Consider the following 23,277-nt stretch of genomic DNA (forward strand, 5'->3'; position numbering starts at 1 on the left):
CACACACACACACACACACACACACACACACACACACAGAATATTACTCAGGCACAAAAAAGAAGATAATCTTGCCATTTGTGACAATAGAGATGGATCCTGAGGGCATTATACTAAGTGAAATAAGAGAGAGAAACACAAGTACTGTATGATCTCACTTCTGTGTGGAATGTAAACAAAAAACCAAGCTCATTGATCCAGGAAATAGATTGGTGGTTGCCAGAGGCAGGGGTGGAGGGTGGGTGAAATGGGTGATGGGGGTCAAAAGGGATAGACTTCCAGTTATAAACTAAGTCCTGGGGATATAATGTGCAGCTCGGGGACTATAGTTTAAGATGCTACATTATATGTTACGAAGTTGCTAAGAGAGCATACCCTAAAAGTTATCATCACAGGAAAAAATTGTTAACTGTGTGGTGATGGATGTTAACTAGATTGATAGTGGTGACCATTTTGCAATACATACAATTATCAAATCATTATGTAAGTGAAAAGATGTAAGTTAGAGAGTTTTGGAAAACTTGCATCTGCCACCGAGAGCTTCCAACGTTGAAAGATTTTTCTCAGGAGACTGCTGGCAATGTGACAACTGATTTTTGGTGCTGAATGCTGCATGTTGTCAACATCTGGAAGACTTACATTAACCCAAAGAAGTGTTATTTTCACATGATACTATAGAATCCTACCTGGGTAACAGGTTAGGATTTTAATAAAGAAGAACACACAAAAGTTCACTGACACAGTTTCAGATTCCACACCGCAACTATTTTTTTTCCTTTTTAAAATAGCTTTTATTTTCAAATGGTTTAAATTTCACAAGAAGTTGCAAAAATTGTACAGGAAGATCCACGTACAGTTCACCCAGCTCCCTCCAACAAGATCTTATACAGACACAGAACTCATCAGCCAGGTAATTCTGTTACCTCAGGTGCAGACCTTAACAGGGCTTCACCTATTTTACATGCATTTGCTTTTTCTCCAATTAACTATTAAAGAACCATCATTTGTCGTGTTTTAGTACAGACTCAGAAAGAACATCAACAATGATTAGAAAGAGGATTTAAAAATATTCCTTCCTTCCATCAGAGAGGGAAACAAACCATACGAGACTCTTAATCATAGACAAACTGAGGGTCACTGGAAGGGAGACGGGTGTTGGGGGCTGGGGTAACTGGGTGATTGGGCATTGAGGAGGGAGGGCACATGATGTCACGAGCACTGGGTGTTAATTAACTGAATTTAAATAAAAAAATAAAATATTCTTCCCCTTCCCAATTACGTATCTGTGTGACAACCTCAAACACACACATGACAACAGACTGAATGCAGAACCTAACCTTCCTCAATCGCAACACTAAAGAGATGTACAAAAATGTAAAACAAAGCCACTCTCCTCCATACTTATTTTTGTTTTAGAAAAGTTATTTTTCTTAAAAATATGCTTTGTTAGGATGAAATGGGTTTGTATCTACTTTCAATGAATAGTTTTTGAAATGCCTTAATGTTGACAGATGTAATACACCCTAACCAAAGCTCCCTGGGACCTCCAGTGGTTTCTAGGGTCATCATGAGCTCTAAGCTCTGCAAGGTAAAACCCTGGCCACAGGTAAGCCTCCTTCCATGGAGTTCCCAGGTTCTCTTAAGTCCACAAACACCACAATAAACCGGAGACCTTTTTATCCATCAATTTAAACACACATATTTGAGTCAAATTGTTAACTTATCCATAAAAAATTAAAAGTTTAAAACCTTATGGAGTGATGGTCAACAGGGTAATGATTCATATTCAAACTAAATGTGTTACTTTATTTTTAAAAAGATTTTATTTACTTATTCATGAGAGACACACAGAGAGAGAGAGAGAGAGAGAGAGAGAGACACAGGCAGAGGGAGAAGCAGGCTCCTTGTGGGGAGCCCAATGCGGGACTCGATCCTGGGACCCCGGGGTCACGCTCTGAGCCAAAGACAGAAGCTCAATCACTGAGCCACTGAGGTGTCCCTCAAACTAAATATTTTAAAGTGACCTTTTAAATCACTATTTAATCTAAATTCAAGTACAGCAGTGAAAGCTATTCTTCAACTTTGTAGAATCCACAATTTTTCTTTAGAATGTTCTTGCATTTAAACAGATTTTTTTTCCATTACTCAAATGCATGAAGTGAATAGTAGACTTAAAAATATATTGTTTTTCCAGTGTCTAAGACTTTGTGTTGGTTTGATCCATGGCTGTGAAGAATACACAGATGGCAGCTGTGATGAGGATGTGCATTCCCTCATAAAGAAGTTTTGGAGAAAACACGCTCCATATAAATAAATGGTAACGCAGGGACGTCACCAAAATGATATATGCAGAGACTGGAAAAGAACAGATCAGTGCATAGCAGAAGCAAGCATGACTCAGTGCAGAGCCGCTGTTAATAAAAAGGGAAATATGTATTAGTATATGCCATTTTTGCATCATATAAGGCACAAACACACACGTAACCACTATTTTTATTTTGAAAATGACCATGGTAACTTTTCCTGAGACACCCCCCTCCCCAACCTGGATCTGATGAGTCTGGCCTAGCCGAGGGGACGAGAGCTGCAGGCACCTGCCTTGTCACACTCTCCAGTGCTACAACCTGCAAAATATTTTTGAAAACTGCACCCCCAAATTTTACATAGTTACGTTTAAAAATTATGTGCATGTACTACTATATAACACATCACAAATATTATGAAAAGAAAATCACACAGGATGAGATACAGGGTTTGTGCTGTCCATGGATCATCTGCTGGGTCTAGCCTGGGGATACTGGCCCAAGAGTGTTTGCGGCGAAGAAGCGCATTCTCAAACTTGAGCAGGCCCTCAAAGCACATGCTTGTCCTCCCTTTCTTTTCAAACCATCAACACGATCATTATATAAACCTAACCTATTCTTTAAGGAAGTTTCCTGAGACCGTGCTTATTCCAAAATGACAAGTTCTATTATCTGCCATCTTTTGCTGCTCATTCACCTCACAAATCCTCAGAGGATAGGCTTCCAGGTTCTGGTAAAAGCCAAGTTCCAGTTCTGAGGCCTTCCCTCAAACACTGTGACGATGAGCCCCTTTCTGGGGCCAGTCCACGCCACTGGGCACCGCTGCCCACACTTCCGGAAGCACGACCCCCATCACACGGGCAGCCACGCTCCCTGTGCAGGAGACACATGAGCACAGCCGTGTATGGGGCCCCGGGGTTGGGGAGCAAGCATATCCACCACAGTGGATGGTTTGTGTGCTCAGGGGAGTCTTGGTGGCGCCACGCTCACACCGGGCAGGGTCTGGACATGAAGGGTGAGCAATGAGTTCTGTGTAGGGAAGGAAAGACCCTGAGGTGGAGCAGTGAGTGTGCGTGTGGGTGTGCACACGTGCTCCACAAAGGAGCAACTCAGGTCCAGCGACCCGGTGCCACTGCCTGGTGCCACTCTAAGATTCCCCTTGGCGTACTCACTGTCCAGCAAAAGGTGGACCTTGAGCAGCCACTCAAGGCCCAAAGGAGGCCTGGCCCCTCATGCTCACAGCTCTTGCCCTCTCTACACCCTCACCCTGCCCTAACTGGCTCCTCATCTTGGGCCCTGGTGCCCATCCTTCCTTTGTGCTGGGTTCTCTGGCTGCCCACCGCTCCCTGGCAGGCAACATATGTTGCTTGCTCCTACTAGCACATCATCCTGTACCCTCGTCGTTTTGCCTGTGCTCCTCCCTGGCTCCCCTGAATGGCTGTGATTACTCCTACCCACAGGCTCTTCTCTGGGAGGCCATCCTGAGTACCTCCAGCAGACTCAGGGGCTCAGCCATTCTGACCTCATCTTTGTGACCTGCTCAGCACATAACTGACTCATGCCTCTGCTATGGCCACCAGCCCATGAGTTCCTTGGGTCCCTCTCAAGATCCAATCCATCAGGCAGAGGACCTCCAGGGAGCTGGGGTCCTGAGGTATGACTTTATTAATTTCCTCAAGGGTCACTGCTCCAATACTTGGTGAGGGAAACTCCTGGGAAAAGCTTCATGGATGAATACTTGTGGCTTATGGCTGTGCTACCCCTTTCCTGGGAGTGTCATGGAGTCTGTGCTCAGCCAAGAGCCTTCTGACCTTGCTCCCTTCTTGACCAGCGAGGGAGGTAGAGCTCCCATAGCCCTGCCCCTCCTTGCACTCCAATTTCACACATAGTGAACATCACCTATTTAGAAGACTCTGGCTTCTTCCTTCTATAACAGCACCCAGTAGGGTCACCACTCCCACAACCTCAGCAAAGAACAGCGTGCACTGTAGGGGAATGGATGAAGGCCATGCAGTCTGGCTCAGCATGGCTGTCCATACCACCAGCTCCAGATCCAAAGCCAGTTCCTGAAGCCAAGGGTCATGGACCACTCAGGGCCCAATATTTGAGCCATTAAAATATTTTTTTTCTACCATTTTAGTCTGGCTCTAGTTTTCTCTCTTGATTTCAAAAAGCGCCCCAAAAGCAAGTAAAACTTGATGTCTTAAACTTTAAAAAAAGAAAAAGAAAACCCCTTTCTAAAGTAAAAAAAAGCAGCATTCCTTAATTAGGGAAAACATCATGTAATACTCCACAGCCAGTTAAACTGCTTTTAGCTTACTTAAAAAAAATGCTTTGTCTTTTTTTCTCCCCAACATAAACAGATGAAAACTGCCAGGAAAGTCAGGGAAGCTGCTCTTCACAGAAGCCCAGGCTCTCTCTCACGGTCTGGCCCTCATGCTCCCTGGCCCATTCACGCAGCTCACCTCAGGCCGCAGACAGGGTGTGCTCAGCAGAGTCAAGTGCACTGCGGCAGATAAGCTCCCCGAGGAAGAAGGGAGTGCGCCTTGCCAGTTCGTGGCACTGATGAGGGCCGAGGCCTCCCAACCCGACCCCACCTCAGTCACAGAGACATCAAGGGGCCTGCTAGTGACAGAACCAACGGCTCAGTGCTGGTCTTCACAGGTGGAATGAGAGCCTGAACATCCCTCTGCTGACCCCCAGACCAACAGTGACTCTAAGAGGAATCTACCTACAGATGGTCCCAAAGCGTGCAGCCGAGGAAGGCACAGTGACTTATAGGCATCTCCCGTATCCTCAGGAAAAGCAGCACAAGAGAAGGGACCCCCACATTTGAGAAGCTGGCAACCATGGCAATGTGGAGGGGAGCCCAGAAGGTCTCCAGAGCAGGAAGCCTGCGTCTGCACAGCTGAAGCCTTTACTCACTTTCTTGCTCTAAACTTTGACTTGAGAGTGTCATCCCACTCACACCTACACTCCCTTTTGCCCCTTATGTAACTGTGAAATGGGAGGAGATGGTGGCCTGTGGCCATGAGCTTGGGGCAGGAGTCCAGGGTCACTGAAGCTTGGGTCTCAGGAGCTGGACTGGGGGGAGGACGAGAAGAATCCACAAAGAACATGAGGACCCCCAAGTGCTCTCCTGAGAGGTGGGGGCTGAACATGTCCGGGGAGGTTCTAACATGGGGCCAACAGCAACCACAGCAAGGGCTGCGTTTTTAATAGGGAATCAGAGGGGTAACAGGGACAGGGAGCCTCGACCTCCCTTAGGCAGCACCCCCTGGAGGACTTGGGACACAATGGGACATTCAGCAGGAACAGCGTCCTCCTAGGGCTGAGCAAGGTGCTGGCGTCCAGAAGGGAGGCTACGCCTGTGGGCACCCTGACAGACTGCACGGTTGCTCACCCCACCTCCAGCACCTGTCGGGCTCCTGATGTGGGCCGCACAACCTAGGAGGCACCACCCTCACTCCATTTCACAGAAGGGAAAGCCGAGGCCTATTTGGAAAGTGCAGCATCAGACAGCCCCACACAGCACTCAGGCCACGCTCAGCCAGGCTGGACCCGGGCACTGGGGTTACCAACACTGTGAGGCTTCTGCTTGTGAAGCTCCCTCTCCGGGAGGACCTGGGCATACATAAGAAAGCACCGAGGAGCACGATGGGCAGGAGGGTGGGGTGGGCTGCCCCAGTGGTCAGGGGCATCTTCCGGAGGTGGGAGAGGAGGCTATGGGCTGGCCAGAGGGGTGGGGCACCACGTGGGGCCTGAGGGGGCCTCTCAGCAGCAGGAATGCTGGAGGTGAGGGCATGTCTTGTCTTCATGTCCCACGTGGAAGACCCCTCCCTGCCCCCCAACTGGGCCACCAGCAAGCAGAGAAACCGAGAAGGGCTGTTCCTCCCTGTGCCCCTGGAAACCACACCTGGCACGAGCTGGAAGATCGCACCAGAAGCTGGCTACCCTCCGCAGCCTCCCCAGCCGTCCCCACACAGGTCGGCCACAGACCCACACTTGAACTCGCCTTTGACCCACATGCTGTGGATGGTTCACTCTTATTTAAGGAAAAGAAAATTGTTCAAAACCTCAGGCCCTGGGGGTTTGGAACCCTGCATCTGCAATGAGATGCTCTCTTCAAATCGCCAACCTGCCGTCAGATTTTATGCTGAAAGACAAAGGAGGAGCTTCACCTGCTGGTTTCCGAGCTCAGGAAGCTCACTAAGTGGCTGGCCCACAGCACGGGCCCTGCAAACGTGGCAAACGCTGTCAGGAACACAGCCGGGACTTCTATGTAGGTGTCCAGGCCCACGAAGCCCGCCGAGATGTCCACCGTGGCTATATTGTTGGAGTTTCCCTGGAACACAGGGGGAAGCAGCACTGGCACGGCCACCGGGAACCGCAAAGGGCTGCGTGTGGTCATGGTGACATGGACACATGGGACCCCAATACCCGCCCACTCCTCTCCCACCTCGCTCTCGGGTGTGGAGGATCAAGTGAAATGTCTTCTACCCTCAAGAAACTCAGCAAATGTAAGCTTGTGGACGAAGGCAGGTGGCCACGGGGTCCTGCTGGCAGACCTCTCGACTATCTCGATGACACACCCCCCTCACAGCGGGCCTCCTCTGACAGCAGCCTCCATGGTGCAGCTTCCCCTTTATCCACCTGGCCTGTTGCGACCTGGGCTCTCTCCTGATACCTATTTCTAGGTAGAAGCCCCTCGATAGAGACGTGACCCCAGAGCTGCTGAGAGGAGGGTCAGAACAAGAGTGCCAAGTGCTGCAGCACGGGAAGGCACAATGAGCACTAACGGTTCTGACACGGGAAGTCGCCGGAGATGCCCCAGCGGAAGCTGCCTGGATCACGTCCAGAGAGGACTGCGCAATACTGTTAGGGCAGCCAAGGCACAGGCCGCCTGCTCTGGGGCTTTACTTGCATCAACTCACTTAATCCTCAACAGTCCTGATGTGGTGCCACTATGACTCTCAGTGATCTGGTGGAAAACCGAGGGAGAGAGATCCAGAGGAGGCCAGCTGGGCCCCACACTCCTGACCCCTGTACTATCAGGAGTCTCTGAGCAGCGGGCAGGAGGAGGAGCAGCAAGCCTGCGGGTCAACTCCCAGGAAACCTGACCATGAAGGGCTGCGGGAAGGTTGAGACAAGGGGGGCCGCACTGCTACTGGTCACTGTCTGACCTGCTGCAGAGCCTGATGCACGAGGGTCTGTGCTGATTTTGGGTGCTGACGGATCGCCAGCACATACCACGGTGCTGCTGCAGGAGCACCAGTGGCTATGGGACACGTGTGTTCCACCTGCCCGAGGACAGCGCCCGACAACTGCCAGCACCACGTGCTATCACGGATGCCCCGTCACTTCCCTGTGGAATGTGCCACAGAGGGGCACACTGAACGTGAGGCTGTCTTCTCGCTCGGGGCATGACCATGGCCCCGTCAGTCTTCCTGACACCAAGGCCTCAGCGCAGGCCAGGGTGCCTAACTAGCAGCCACTTTCTCCGTTTTGGCTAAAAGGGAGCCCGCAGGAGTCTCCTCTCACGCCAGCAGGGTCTATCATGCGACCAGTCCACATGCACCAGGACATATCTGCACATATGCCAGGGTCACTCCCACGTGGAGCCCTGGCTGACCATGTACCCCTGGGGCAGGAGTGTCTGCACTCATCACATATGCTCGCTGTCTTGCACAGTGCCCAGGAGCCTGGAGAAGGGAGAGGGGTGTGGCAATGCTCCACGGTGATGGCCAAGGAGCTGATGGTCAGGTCATATCATCCAGGACTTATGGAATTCTAGAACTCCCCCCCCCCCACCCTCTTTCTGGGCTTCTGGGAACAGACAGAGAACAGTTAGGGCGGTTGCTCTTTGGGTGAGGTCAGGAGTGCCAAGAAACCAGGAGAGAAGTAGGAAGGGCAGGGAAGAAGCCCCAGGCCCACCTGTTGGCACACACAGACCACCCAAGTCCCCCAGGTCTGAATGAGGAGGGAGGACTGGTGCATACAGAGACAGTGCAGATCTTCACTGTAAAGATGGGAAGACACAACTGAGACGCTCAGGGGCTCGTGCACAGTTCCTCTGCCAGAGGGTAGGGAGCTGGCAGTGTGGGGAGCTGTGCCTACCCTTGGGGGTACTACAGGCAGCCACTAGATTGACGATGGGGCCCCCTGAACCAGAGCAGAGATGCAGGAAGGCTGGGATGGAAGTGAGTCCCTCTGAGACCAGTCCAAGCACACAGGCAAATATTGAGATCCATGCCAGAGGTGGCCTGGACTTGCCTCTGGTGGGCCCTTTAACAGTAGAGAGAAGATGTGATGACCACGGGGCCCCAAGGGACTATTGGCCGAGTGAGGACACCCAACAGCACCAGGCATTGATGGCCAGGGGAAAGGGCAGAGAGAGTTCAGTCATCACCTCATCGGGTAAAGCAATGGAACTGTGAAGTGCGTCCCTAACAGGTCATGGTAAACAGGTCCAGAACACAACCATACGCTGTATGCGTCTGTTCCGAGGTGTCCGTCTTAAATAACTAACTGCATTATCCTATCAAATATACATGAAATTTAAGCATCATTCCCCACACCACACTGAAAGTTCCTTCACTGAACAACCTTTTTAACTTCTCAATTTATGGTAAACTTTTTTCAAAGAAAAAAGATAAATGACATATAAAAAGTTAATAGACTTCTATCCACATTAATAATGAAAACCTACCTGGAAATAGAAGAATGCTTGACCGAACCAATAATGCATTATAGTGATCTCAGCTGCATCATGCCTCAGGGGCTTCCAGATGAATTTAGTCATTATAGTTTGAATCAAGAGGCTAAACACTAAGACTGGCAGATTATGTGGTCTAAAAAGCAAAGCGGCCAGAAGAACTAATCCACTATATATCTCCCATAAACCCACAGTCTTGATTGTGACGTCTGTAGCAATGACTTGAGATTTAAGCAAGTCTTTGGTGCCCGTGAACAGAATGCCAAGGACAAAGACATGAACAAAACGAGCTTCAATAACACCCCTAAAAAAAAAAGCAAAACAAGTTTGATTCATTAGCACCAGCTTGCAAAACTCAAACATACTCTTCCCATGAAAACCACAGGTCTACTTAGCTGACTAAACAAGCCACAGCACTTGCCCACCTGGGTAACTCCGTGGAAGTGGGGGTGTCTGCTTCTGTGTATCAGCCACCTTGGAAATCCCTCCCTCCCTTGCCTAGAGGCTGGCAGGCCTGTCCTCTCTGTGTGCACTTCTCTGAAGGAATTGGCTTAAGGGAAATCTCGCTCATTTGGCCCAAGGATGGCCTGGCGCAAGACTGGAGCCACACTTGTAGGGTGCCAGAAAAACTGTCCACCTGCTTCACAGTTAATTTGAAAGATCACTGCAACAGGATAAGGGCAAGTTCTGTCAGAAATGTCCATAGGTTCATGATGTTAAGATACACTTGGACATGTTCACAACCAAGCAGATTTAAGTAAGTCCTTGTGTATGTACCCACACTCACACATATACAACAGTGCAGTGCACACTCTGGGACCTGGGGACGGCAGGGCCAGGTGAGTCTGGGCTCTGCCGCTGACTGCGTCATTCCTGAAATGAAGAGAAAGGGTACCTACACTTCATAAGCTGTCCTGAGAATTAAACAAGAGAACATAGGTAAAGCGTGTGGCACACAATAAATATTAAGAATTATTAAGAAGTATTTTAGTGGCACATATGTGGTTCAACGGGTGAAGTGTCTGTCCTTGGCTTGGGTCATGATCTCGGAATCCTGGGATCAGGCCCCAGGTCAGGCTCCCTGCTCAGTGGAGAGCCTGCTTCTCCCTCTGCCTCTGCCCCTCCGCCTGCTTGTGCACATGTGTGTGCTCGCTCGCTCTCTCTCTCTAATAAATAAATAAAATCTTAAAAAGAAGGGATTATTTTAGAACCTCATTTACTATTATCTGTAAGGGATATAATTTGTGGCGCTCTACCAAAAAATTTCATTTTATGAAACACATATAGCCCTACAACATATTTTAAATAAATTTCATAAGTCAAATATCTTACATACACAAGAAAAGCTGATCATTTAAAGTAATGCTAAGTAAATTAAAATTTTAAATGATATCATTACCATAATAATGTATCTGTTTTGAAAAACTGAATTTTCCTATCTCAGATTTTCTTAGAAAGGTTTATACACTTTAAAAAATTCATTTTTTTAAAAGCATAGTTTAATTCGATCAGTCAGAGACCACTATCTGATGTGTCTCCAGTAAGTAGACATTTGCCCCGGGGCCATGCACTGGACAAGGAGCTGGGGTCAGGTACAACCCCATTGCCAATGTGTGTGCTAAGCAAGACCTGATGACCAACCCATAAAAGTTAAAGGAGGAGAAATCATCCAAGGCCTGAGTCATGAGAGGGGGAGACACACCAGCGGATGCCTTCGAGGGGTCTGTGTCCTTGCCCCTAAACCATTCAGTGCCATTCCTGCATGTCCAGGACCCTGGCAATCTGGCCTCTACTCTAGTCAAGCCTGGGCATCAGAGTAGAGAAGAAAAACCAGAAGTTAAGTGAAAAGGAAGCTGAAGAGCCACAGCCTAAACAGTGAGGAGCAGCTGTTAGGGAAATCTAGAACCTGGATGGCTCTAGGATTGGGGCAGATTTACAAGTGAGAGGGAACTAGAACCAGGGTGGATGGGGCTGGGGAATGGAAGCATTTTACGGGAAGGATGTGAAACAAGCAGTGTGGGTTAATGAAAGGGTGCATTGGCCTATGTTCTACACCAACAAGGTATATGCTGTGGCATCCATGAACGGTATGTGGTCCAAGTCCTGAGATGAGGGATGATGAGAAGAGGTGCATGGATCTGATAGGAAATGAGGCATTTATTTCTGTTCAACACTTTGAGACATAAACAAACACCCCTGCGAATACCCTTTGCCCAGAGTCTTAGACTCCAAAGTGAACAGCCTTTGAGAGGTCTTCCCACCATTCTCCCCCTACCTGACCTCCCTGCCTCAGGAGAAGGCCTGCTACCCTGCTGTCACCTCAGCTAGGCTCTTGGCATCACCTCAACTGTCCATATCACTGGCAGGTCCTGCTTCCAGGTGTGCCCCCATGCCTCCTGGCCACCTACGCAGCCCGGCCACAGCCCTCAGCTTACACCTTGAGCTTTTCTGAGAAGATGACATATGCTTTCCTTTCTCTGATTAGAAAAGCAATAAAAAAAAAAAAAATGCATGAAAAGGAAGATCACAAGCCACCTGTGATTCTGTGCCCTAAATATAACCACGACTAATTACATATTTTAGTCTTTCACACAAACATAAAAAAGTGTGTACATACTTTATAAACTGGGCTCATATGATAGTTTTATAGCCTAGCAATCCACATCTTCACATCTTCTATGAAAACACAATAGTCAGCACAAAGCTGTAACATCCCCCAGAGGCTCATCCCACTACTGTTAGCCAATCACCTTACTTTGTACTATGCATACCTGTGAATAGGTTCTCAGAGAGCTTGCCTGTCTCCTGGTTTCAGACCTCTTGTCTGGCTGCATTCCTGAGATAGATTTCTTAAGAGAGCGCCCAGGTCAGAGGGCTGGACGCACTCAAGGTTCTTAACATGTTTTACAAACAGTCTCCAGGATGGCCTCTGCTCAACCATCCTACATCACCATTAGAGAAAGGAAGCCTGCCAGTTTGTGACAAAAAGTGGCCTTCATGACTCCATCAGCACAAGGGGTCCCTCCTCACCCGCAGAGTTCACTGTAAAGTGTGGGAAAGCTGATTTTTCTGCTGTGCTTTCTTTCCCAACTGCTAGGAAGCATCCACTCTTTGTGACTCCTGTTACTATTTCTTGACTGAGCAAAACTGAATCCTTTAAATGCCTTATTTTTAGAGAATCCTTTATTTAAAAAAAGAAACCTCAGTGACCTTACTGAGTTATTTGTCTCTCTCCTAAAAGAATCAGTTCACTGAGGCATTCCTTGTTGGGCCCTAGTAACTGCTGAGATCACAATTTGCAGGAACCGACTCCAGAATTCTCAAGACAGCATGGCCTGCTTTCGTACATAAAACATGAAATCGATTTGCCAGTACACTTACTTTGAAATGTCTTTGCTGTCTTGTTGCCATGGGAACAGGACATTCCCAATGGCCGCCCGGTAGCAATAGACGCCCAGCAGGCCAAGCGCCAGGGCTACTTTTGACGTCAGGGAGCACTTCCTCTGAACCAGTGCAAAAATCACGATGAGCGAAAGGGCGGTCAGAACAGAGAGTTCAGCTTTGTGATCCGAGCTGAAACGAATTGGAAAATCCCCCAAATTACTAACAAGTATAACTGGCGATCTCAAGGATCTACATCAAGTGGCTTTCTAAGAACTGTATTAAAAATAGCTGACTTTTCTGAAAAGCAAAAAAGAAAAGAAAATCATTGGTGATTTAAATTTAAAGGTTCTTAAAATGCTTAACAACGAAGGACTGTTAACCTGAACTCTGGTTTCTCACTCCCAAACGGTCCCTGCCACCAGGTCTTCACTGGCCCGTGCAGTGACCTGTATAAAACGCTACCCAGGGGATCCCTGGGTGGCGCAGCGGTTTGGCGCCTGCCTTTGGCCCAGGGCGCGATCCTGGAGACCCGGGATCGAATCCCACATCAGGCTCCCGGTGCACGGAGCCTGCTTCTCCCTCTGCCTGTGTCTCTGCGTCTCTCTCTCTCTCTCTCTGTGACTATCATAAATAAATAAAAATTTAAAAAAAAATAAAAATAAAAAAAAAATAAAAATAAAACGCTACCCATTGGCTCCCCTGGCAGCCCCACTTCCCCAACCAGAAGTGAAGAGATTCTGGGCACACTGTATTTACCAGTGTACACTCTGCTCAAGGGAGACAAGCACGGCCTGGAGCGGTCCTCCCAGTCATTAGCACAGATTGACTCACTTGAGCATGTCTGCCCGTTCCCAGGTAGGGAGACTCTGCAGAGGGGCTGAGCATCACCTGGAGCACGAAGCTGTCACAGCAGAGCCGGGCCCCCCTCTCTGCCTGGCCCTTGCCCACCATCCTGCTACCTCGGTGAGTGTTGTGCTGGAAGGCAGGGTTCTTTTCCGTGTCATTCACCACAGCTCCAATCACAAAGCCCAGACACCCTTAGTTGTTAAGTGGATGAGTGACTATCCTGCCAAGGGGAACACACATCAATGGAGAAACTACTTGGAAGAGACTCAGAGGAAGGATGCGGCTAGTGTCAAGACGTGGACCCAAGAATGGCAGGTGGTGGCAAGGGTCATGCTGGGGCCTGGCCCTGCCCTGGTCCTCGCTCTGGGAGGCGGTCCATTCACTGTTGCCCTTTAAACTGTGTTTTATGCACTCTTCCTGGATTGATAATTGTAATAACTAAAAAACAGTAATAAGGAAGGGGAGTTTACATGCCTCTCAAGAAGCTCTGCTACAAAGGAGAAATGGGGCCACATCGCAGCCTCTTCACCAACTGATAGGAATAACTCAGGAGCATAGGGAAGCCCAGTGATGTGGGAGGGGGGCACCGTCTGATGGGAAGAGGCAGCACCCAGTGCGCTCATGGAGGGTCCCGGCTGAGGAGTGGGCACGGCTGCCCCTGGAGGGTGGGGGGTGGAAAGGCATCTGGGGTGGGAATCCCGCAGTCTCCTATGGCGCTTCACCTCGCTAGAAAAATAGAAGTGAGGCCACTGGGCTATCCCAGGGCTCTCCCAACCTCACATGCTTGGGCAGGTGCCTCAAGTCCCTTGTGCTCCCTCTCCTAAGCCAGAACAGGCCAGCAACCTCTCTGCAGGCTTGCTGTGAAAATGAAAGAGCAGGCACATGGCAGGCACCCAACAAGGCTGCCTGTGGTTGCCAAGGCTTTGTTAACAGAGTTAACACCTAGGAGAAATTTCCATCAGAAGTATTTGACCAGGGTCGCCCGGGTGGCTCAGTGGTTGAGCGTCTGCCCTCGGCTCAGGGCGTGACTCCGGGGTCCTAGGATCGAGTCCCACATGGGGCCCCCTCAGGGGGGGGGTTTTCCTTCTGCCTGGGTCTCTGCCTCTCTCTAGGTCTCTCATGAATAAATAAATAACAAGAAAAGAAAGAAAGGAAAGAAAAGAAAGAAAGAAAGATTTGACCAGAGAAATGATTTTTATAGCGTTTGATGGATATTTCCAGGTATTTTCCCAAAGGGTCATGGCAGTGTGTGGTCAGGGGTCCTCTGCTGCTCACCAGGACTGGGTTCTATCACTTCCTTTTGCGTGTCTACGTGAGCATGAGGGAACTCACACCTTGCTGTTGGACTCTAAGCTCCCTGATCACCAGGAGGGCGAGTATGTCCCTTCTCTTTCTGTTGGCACTCCCCCCCACCCCCCACCCCCGCGGTGAGGGACGGGTCTCTCGGGTCTGTCCTGAGCCCCTTTCCTTTTTTTTTTTTAAATTTTTTTTAATTTTTATTTACTTATGATAGTCACAGAGAGAGAGAGAGAGAGAGAGAGAGAGGCAGAGACACAGGCAGAGGGAGAAGCAGGCTCCATGCACTGGGAGCGTGATGTGGGATTCGATCCCGGGTCTCCAGGATCGCGCCCTGGGCCAAAGGCAGGCGCCAAACCGCTGTGCCACCCAGGGATCCCTGAGCCCCTTTCCTGTTGGTCTGTTGGTGATTTTCATACAAGTCCTTCACAGCCAAAGGAAACAAATGCCCATTCTGCTCTTTTCCCTCTACTTTAGTTTTCTAAGTCTTCATTGACAAAAATTAAAATGTGTACTACAGCCAAATGATTATTATTATTATTTTTTTTTTAGAGAGAGAGGGAGAACACACAGAGGGCAGGGGCAGAGGTAGAGAGAGAGAATCTCCAGCAGACTCCACACTGAGCATGGAGCCAGACATTGGTGTTGATCTCCCGATCCTCAGACCATGACCTGAGGTGAAATCGAGTCAAAAACTTCATCAGTTGTGCCACCCAGGCATCTTGATAATACTTTCAACTAGGTTGTTTAGCCACTGGCTTCAGGGTGGGGAAAGAGGGAATGTGGTCTCACCCCACTCCTGCCTTATCAGGGAGGAGGCAGAGAGTGACAAAACTATATCCTGGCTGCAGTTGTCATTTTAAAACTCAAAGGTTTTCAAATATAAACAATGACAGTGATTCAGCCATAAAAACACCAAAAAACATTAATTCATGGCTTACGGTCTATTTTTCCATTTTTTCAGGTCTCAAATATCACTTCTGTTCTGAATATGCAAAATAGACCTGTTTTGAAAAAGACTGTGTGTGGCCAGTCAACCGTGCAAGGTCGGGCCCAAGGCCACGGCTCATGGTCTCACCTGGTGAGCCAGTGCCCCAGGTCAGGCCGGTGGGCCCACTGCACACCCGTCTGGTTTAGTGACCGCAGCAGCCGACAACAGGTAAGTATCACCCACGGACTTGCCAACACCATCCACTTCTCGTAGCCTCTGAGAGTGTCAAGGGAAGTGAGGCTCCTAGACACTCCGTGGGGCTCTAACGTGTCACAGCCAGTGCTCCTGTCCTGTAATGCTGCTGCGGTGCGGATGAATTCCTCCTCCACGTGCGGGCACTGCTGGGGTTCACTGTCGTCCCTCAGAAGGCAGTTTCTGTAGATTTCGTGACACAGAGCCAGACACAGGGTGTTAATGAGGAAATACCAGGTCTGGTGCTCCTCCTCGATGAAACTGCTTGCACCCAGACTCAGCACGTGGCCCATGGTCCCCAACAAGATAAGAACATCTAACTCCGACCATCGTGGCTTTGGATGAGCTGAATTCTATAAAAGGAAAATGCATTTTGTGAGGGGAAAAATATAAAAATTACACAAATCCCACCACATGCTCCTAAAGTTCTTGCTGACCTGCTGTGACAGGCACTTGCTGCTCCTCCTGCCCCACATCCCCACCGCCCCCTGCCTATCCTCCTGGGGCATGGCCAGGGAGCATAGAAGCAGCATGGGCTGTTGTCATCCTGGACTGCAAGTCCTAAGCCGAGTGACAAAGAGAATAAAGATACTTAGCCCCACGCCATCTGCAGAGAGCTCACCTCCCAGCTCCTGAGCCCAGCCCTCCTCGAACCCTCACCCTTTCTCTGGGAGCCTGAGGTCTTCAAGGGGGTCCACAGTCAGTTCCTGCTTCTTGAAACCAAAGAACCCCCAGGATATATTCCACCAGAGAGTTTTCATTAAAATGGCCAATTCTATTGAAACAACAAAGTTGGCACCACGGTACTAACCCTTAAATATACTAACTGAAAACATTTAAAATTAAAGATGAGATTTTAATGACTGTCATTTGATGACTACTTAATATTTACTCCATTTATCATGCGCAGTTTGTGTAAGGTACAGAGATACTGTGGACCTATTTAGGCCCCGAGGAATCAAATGGCTCTAGGGAAACCTGTGCGCTAATGGGGAACAGAGATGTGCTACAAACGACAGCCCGTGAGGTCCTCAGACTGAGGTGAGGCAGCTGCACCGAAGGGCCAGGCATCACCTCCCCGGGTCCCTTGGGCCCCGGGCACCACGGACCAGCTGTGGCTGTCCCCCTCTGCCCCACTGCTCTGCCACCACACCACAAATAAAGGTGTCAGAGGCCAAAGAGTCTAAGAAACCTAAAGGTTTGAAAAGAAAAGGCGGGATGAGGACAGGGTCCTGGCCTCCTGAACTTCCTAGAAGGTCTACTGAGTTGATTCTTTTCTCTCTGGAATGTTCCTCCCTTAGCTGCAGCTCAAATACTTTTGGAGAGGTGTCTGATTCACATGCTGCCCCACCAGCACTGTACGGTCCCACGCTGCCCCAGTCACAAGGACTCTGTCTTTCCAACAAAGAAACGAGGCACACGTGACCTGGCAACACAGATCTGAGTGAAGCTTGGATGCTCAGACGTCAGCCCCTCTGAAATGTGGGCTCCCCTCCTTGGCTCCGCCTGACACACACCTGGGGGTTAGCAGTGTCTGATGCTGGAAGATCAGCTGGAGTAAGAGAAAATGGCCTAGCCAGAGAGCCAGTGCCCCACGTACAGGAACCAGCCTTACCTTGCTCAGGAACTTTCCATCACCAAAGGTCTTGGCAAGAGCAGACACCACCGCACAGAGCAGTGCAGAGACCAACACCATCACTCCGCCTGCTGTCAGCCACGAGAGGCCACAGAAGTAGCAGGAACTCTCAGCCGAGGTGCACACAATGACGTGAAGAGCAGAGAGAACCAGCAACGTCAAGTAAAACAGCAGAGAAAACACAGGCGACCACAGAGGAACCTCCAGTTCGGCCTTGTTGCTCAGTGCTTCCGGGATGCTGAGTAGGAGCAGGGAGAGAACCTGGGAGGGGAAAACAGCGGCAGTGTGCGCGGGGAGAGAACCATTCAGAAAAAGCCCGTCTCCTGACCTTGTGCCAGCTGTTCAAGGGTTGGAAACAAAAGAAGAAAGCCCGATAAACACGATTTCTGATGACCCGCCAAGAATGCACGCATGCAGCAGCACGGAACACAGCCAGCCACCTGATTCCTGACGATACTTGGGGCACGAGGACACACAGAGTTCAACAAAGAAGGAAACGGATATTTTTCCATTTTTAGAAAAAAAACAGTATTTTATATGCTTTACACTACAGTATTCTGGCTAAGTTATCGAATCAAGAGCTGAGCCATGACACAAGCACCCGTACCTCCAAAACCACGACAGTCCCCACCAGCATGGAGTAGATGTCGTACTGGGCCACTTGTCTGCTCAGGGACAGGCTCAGGGTCCTCAGGGCATCCAAGTACTGCCTGCGAACCTTGGCTCCCAGGTTGAAAAGGACTTCTGAGTTATTTTCCTCCAAGTACAGTCTGATCCAGTTCCCATGCAACCTCTCTGACATTTTAAACTGCTCAAATCCAGGCTCTAGCAAGAAGAGGACAAGGTTACACACACAAATCGCCAACACGTGTATCGTTTCAAAGTATTCAGTTATTCACAGCACATGGTGTGTGCATGAGGTCTGTGCCTAATGAAGACGAACGATTCCTTGGGGGTGGCCAGCAGCGCCCTGAGTAAAAACAACAGCTGATGATGCTCACGAATCCTCGGACATCCTCCTGCCAGCCCGCCACGGCCCGAGTCACAGAACAGCACACGACACGGACAGAAGTGTCTGCCCACTGCTCTGCCCTTCCTCTAGCTCCCACGCCTGGCCTGGCCTCCTCCTCCCCCGTCTCTCTCAGGCTCTCTCCAAGCTTTCCTTCTCTAACGTGCGATATAACAACCACCCGGGAGGGCATCACGTGAAGGGCCCCTGGTGTTACAAATCTTTGCAACCCGCACCCACCGTGAGGACTGGGCAGGCAGTGGCCTGATGCCGCTTTCACCATATCTACTTGCCACCTTTTACTGACAGCACCCATCTCTGACCTGCTCTCCTACTTCACAAGTCCTCTCTGGGAAGGGCCGGCAGTCCGACCCCTTCTGTTGTGATGCCAAGATAGATGATCCATCGGGAGGCAAAGCCAGGGCTGCCAGAACAGCTCCTGGATGAGGCCCAGCCCAGCTGCTGCCGGCTCCCTCTGTGGGATGGCAGCGGCGGGCAGCTCAGCATCAGGAAGCTGCCTCGCTTCCTTCTGGAGTTGGGCCCGACTTACCGGTGACTCAACTAGCCTGCACAGCAAGAACTTCCTTCCTGAGACAGCCTGGTACGTAACGTATTCTTCCAGCAGAGCCATTCCGAGGGGGTCTGGGACATGCCTGCTAGGGTTAGGGTTGCTGGGTAACCCTGAGCACAGCCCAAATGCCTGAAGCCCTGCCACTGCTGCGGATGCCAGGTGACCAAGTGCTGGTGGCCGGCATGACTCTAAGCCCCTCATGCTCGTTCTCTCCCCATGACCTGAGATGGGGATGACGACCATTCCCACTCCAGAGGGGCAGCACCCAGACACCAGCTCATGGGCTGGCAGGAGACAGCTGGGATCTAATTAGCCTGTATCTAGGATGGAAGCATTGTTATACCCCACCACCCAGAGTCACAGAGACAGGGGGGCAGCAGTGTCTATACCGCACCTCCTAGAATCATGGAGACGTGGGTACCTGTGTATGTATCCAAGTAAGTATTTACCGAGCACCAACTACATGCTATGTGCAAATACGTATAATTCCTGCCTGCTTGGGCCTGTGATCTAGCTTGGTTCTCACACGTGCATGTGAGTACAAATTGTGAAAAGTGCTATGAAGGAAATGGGGGAATATGGGAAACTGAAATCTGGGGTTGAGCATGGGGAACCTAAGGTCTGATATTGAAGCTGAAGCAGAAAGTGGCCCAGAAATCCACCAGGTGATTTATGGGGAAGAGCATCCAGTCTGTGGGAATAGCACATGTAAAGGTCCGGAGGTGAGAAAAGTCTGTTCCACTGGGATGAAAGTCGGGGGGGCGATGGGAGAGTTGTCTCAGATCGGGCTGGATATCAGGGGAGGCCTGGAAATCGATTTCAGCATCAGACATGTACCCAGTTCTGTCTCAGGAAACAGGATCACTGAGGGTACAGACCAAGGGCGTCCTAGGAATGTAAGTCCCCGTGAACGCTTCTCCTGCCAGGGACTGGCTTATGCTCATCTCACGGACTTCTTTCCAGCCATGCTCACTGCAGTCCTTAATTCTCCCTACTTGCTCCTCCTGATATAAGCCAACAACCCTCACTATGGTTTTGTTTAGTGTTTTACTGGTTGTTAGTACAGGAAAAAGTACACACATTACCAAGAACAGATTTGCAAAAGCTACTAAACTCACAAGTTACTTTTGAAAACAAAGTAAAGCTTGTCTCTAGTCTGAACTGAAATGTGCACCAGGGCGGGCCTCACTTTTCATACGGTTGCCCACTAGGGATGGACAAGGGGCTGGCCCCCAAGCTCTCCCACCGGTCAGGACACCTGGTGCCCCACTAGTCCTTGCTGGTCTTCCAAGAGCAAGTCAAGGCCAGTCTACACCTCAGTGCGAACCCACAGGCATTCACTCTACTTCCTAGTACTCCGCCATCTCAAGAAGGAAAAGTTGCCAACGTCACATTAATTGCTGCCTCACACTAGGAGTGCACCTCCTCTAAGATTCCCAAATCAGCCCCAGCACCAAACACGCTGTCCTTGATGTCCCCTGATGGTCAGATAAATTGTATAAGAAGATGGTCCCGGGCAGATGTGCTCTCTTGTTCTGGATCATTCCTACCAGCATAGCATACAAATACCCCTTAGTTTCTCCCAGCTTAAAAATAAAAACAACATACTCTGTGTTGGCCTCCGTCCACCTTACACAACAGCCATTGCCACAGCCCAGTCCCTTCCCTGCCTGACTCCAGCCCAGCTTTCTCCCAGCACTCCACGTGCACGGCTCCTGACCAAGTCGCCGAGAACCTCACTTGCCAGATGAACTGTCAAGCCTCAGCTGCTCGTTTTATCTTACCTTGAGCGGCATTCAACTTAGCTGCCCACTCCTCCCTTCCTAAAATTCTTTCTTTACTAGGCTTCCTTGGCATCAATCGCCTCACTCTGCAAGTACCCCATTTCACAAGCTTGCTCCTCCTGCACCCTCCCCCACTTCAGGAACAGTCACCCTGTTCTTCCACTGCTCTGCTGAAAATCCTGTTTTACCCTGCCTGTCTGGCTCCCCCACGCACTATATCTAGTGCATCAGGGGAGGCCTCCTTGCACTGCCACAGCCTGGGCCCGCACCCCACCTCTCCCTGGAGCCCCGCAACAGCCTTCATCACACAACACAGGGTGGAACCCTCCACAAGGGCACCTGAGAGAGCCTTTGAAAATGCAGCGCGAAGCTTTCAGACTCTGTGTGGAAGACTGCATGAGCTCCCACCTGGCTCATGACGGAAGTAAGAGCCCCTCCAAGGTCTAAATGGCCTACCTCCAACCTTGTCTCCTTCTGCCTTGCTCCAGTTCACCTGGCTCCAATCACTCTGTCCCTTGGCCATCCCCAGAGCAGGATCCGATATCTGCCACATGCTCCTTCCGTCTCTCAAAGGCCAGGCCTGCCCTGACAGCCCTTTCCCACCTTCCTCAGTACATCCTTTTTTGGAGACACTCATCACCATCTGACAACTACTGCTACTTCTCCACCTCTAGAAGGTAAGCTCCATGAGGGCAGAGGCCTTGTGTTTCAGATGCTTTTAACAGTCTCCAGCCAAAGAGGAACTTAGTGAATAAATTCCATATTTGTTGAACAAATACATTTATGAAAGAGCTTGATACAGATAATTGTATCTGTGGGTGCTGCTAATGGTGACCATCAGGGTTCTAGGAAAACAAGTACAAAGACTGATGACCTGCACACTGCGAACACAGGAAAACACCAGGTACGGTAGAAACATAGACCGTTAACTGAGTTACCTTTTTCGTATGACGGCACATTCTCTTGCAACAATTTGCTGAGCTGCACTGCATTTAAATGTAAAAACCTCAGCTGTTCTCTCACCGGTCTCCCCTCCACGGTGGGGAACAGGAGGCTGCCGACACTGTTCCCTGGAATCGGCAGGCCAAGCCCTATTGCTAGGGTTGCAGCCAAGTCAGTCTGCTGAACGTGCTTTGGACGTCTGATGTCACCTAGAGAAAAGACAACGGTTTAAGTGACAGGCTCTCGAACGTTGGTCATTCCCTCGACCTGCGATGACCATCTCTTCAGAGGATTCCATGTACATATATAGAGAAATAATCTCACTGGTGTTTACGTCAACAAATTTACTAACACTCATTCCATGTGGTCACAGGGCCTTCCTCAAAGTAGCATATGGTATGTGGGAGAGATAGCAGCACAAGAAACTCGATACTGAGTGTCAGAGCCTGGGGTGGGCACAGAGAGAGCAGACAGCTCTGCAGATGCTGAGGGATGGTTGCTTGGTGAGGACAACAGTCAACCATTCAGAGAGGTCCACAGAGCGCTGAGAAACACAGACATGAGCATCGGAAGGCACCTCTACCTGGAGAGAGTAGAATGAGGCTAGATTCAGCTGGACCGAGTTCTCTAACCAACTCCAACAGACAAGACATCTGCCTACTGATGGCCTGATTGAAGGGCTGGCCTCCTCACCAACCCTTACAAGGAGAACCCTTACAACCCTTACATCAGGACACTGATGCTTCCAAAAATACATCTGAAAACGCTCCTATCTTCATGAAAGAAGGTGTTGGTTGAAAGATGGGTTCTATACAGCATGATTTTTTTCCAGAAGGTCTTGACATCACTTCTGGAATGCCTTGTCTTTTCTCCACTCATGTGAAATGCCATTTTTTGTTACCCAATGCCCAGATCTACTGGGGTCTATTTTTGGCCTCTTGATTTTGCTCTTCTGATTAGTGTGATTAGCTCTTGCCAGCAATATTTCGAGACCTGTACTTCTGTAATACTAATACAAGGCAGGCCACGTTACATAGCGGGTTTTATGCTGTAGAAGAAGAGCATTTCATCAGAAGACCATTCTCCCCATGTAGCACCCAGGCCTTTTTCCATGGGCCCCAGCAATGTGCTCTGTACAGCTAAGCCACCTTCCACACATTCGATCAACAAACACTGACAAGACGGCCACTATGTGCCACTATTCTGGGCTTAAGGGATAGAATATAACAGAACACGTCAAGTCTCTCCCTTCATGGAGCTTACATCCTGTTGGCAGGAGGAAGTCAATAACATATACCTGCTCTGCCCTATGTGGAGGTCAAGCAGGGGAAGGATCTCCTTTCAGGACCCTCTGATGCTGGACTGGCCAGTTTCTCTTACCAGGAGGTCAGAACTCTGGGGGTGGAAAGTAGCAGGCTGGGGGGTATGTGAAATCACATGATACACAATTCAAAACTCTTTATTTTTCAGAATAATAAACACCTTAAGATGTACTTTTATTAAAATAACAAAAATTTACATGAATCTGTAGATAAAAATAAGCCTTTAAAGACCTACCAGGAAGGGTGGCATGAAGAGCTCTATGGGTCTGCTTGCCAGGAAAACAAG

At 49.6% G+C, this 23,277-nt stretch overlaps 1 protein-coding gene across 4 annotated transcripts in view; it reads right to left on the bottom strand.

Annotated features, from left to right (window-relative positions):
* Positions 1-766: 766 nt before the first annotated feature.
* The window catches only part of PIGG (phosphatidylinositol glycan anchor biosynthesis class G (EMM blood group)), a 37,765-nt gene continuing 15,254 nt past the window's right edge, over positions 767-23,277 (bottom strand). The window contains exons 6-13 of one of the 4 annotated variants that reach the window (XM_025996746.2): positions 21,666-21,878; positions 17,971-18,188; positions 17,343-17,624; positions 15,623-16,080; positions 12,400-12,591; positions 9,013-9,322; positions 6,485-6,648; positions 767-2,411 (exon numbers count right to left, since the gene is read on the bottom strand). In XM_025996746.2, the coding sequence (XP_025852531.1) occupies positions 2,198-2,411; positions 6,485-6,648; positions 9,013-9,322; positions 12,400-12,591; positions 15,623-16,080; positions 17,343-17,624; positions 17,971-18,188; positions 21,666-21,878 (2,051 nt within the window). In that variant the 3' untranslated portion in view covers positions 767-2,197. Of the gene's footprint in view, positions 2,412-6,484; positions 6,649-9,012; positions 9,323-12,399; positions 12,592-15,622; positions 16,081-17,342; positions 17,702-17,970; positions 18,189-21,665; positions 21,879-23,277 lie in introns of all 4 variants that reach the window. The other 3 variants (XM_025996762.2, XM_025996754.2, XM_072738080.1) reach the window with 3 other exon arrangements.

This window comes from Vulpes vulpes, chromosome 14 (genome assembly GCF_048418805.1).
Source record: "Vulpes vulpes isolate BD-2025 chromosome 14, VulVul3, whole genome shotgun sequence".
Lineage (NCBI taxonomy): Eukaryota > Metazoa > Chordata > Mammalia > Carnivora > Canidae > Vulpes > Vulpes vulpes.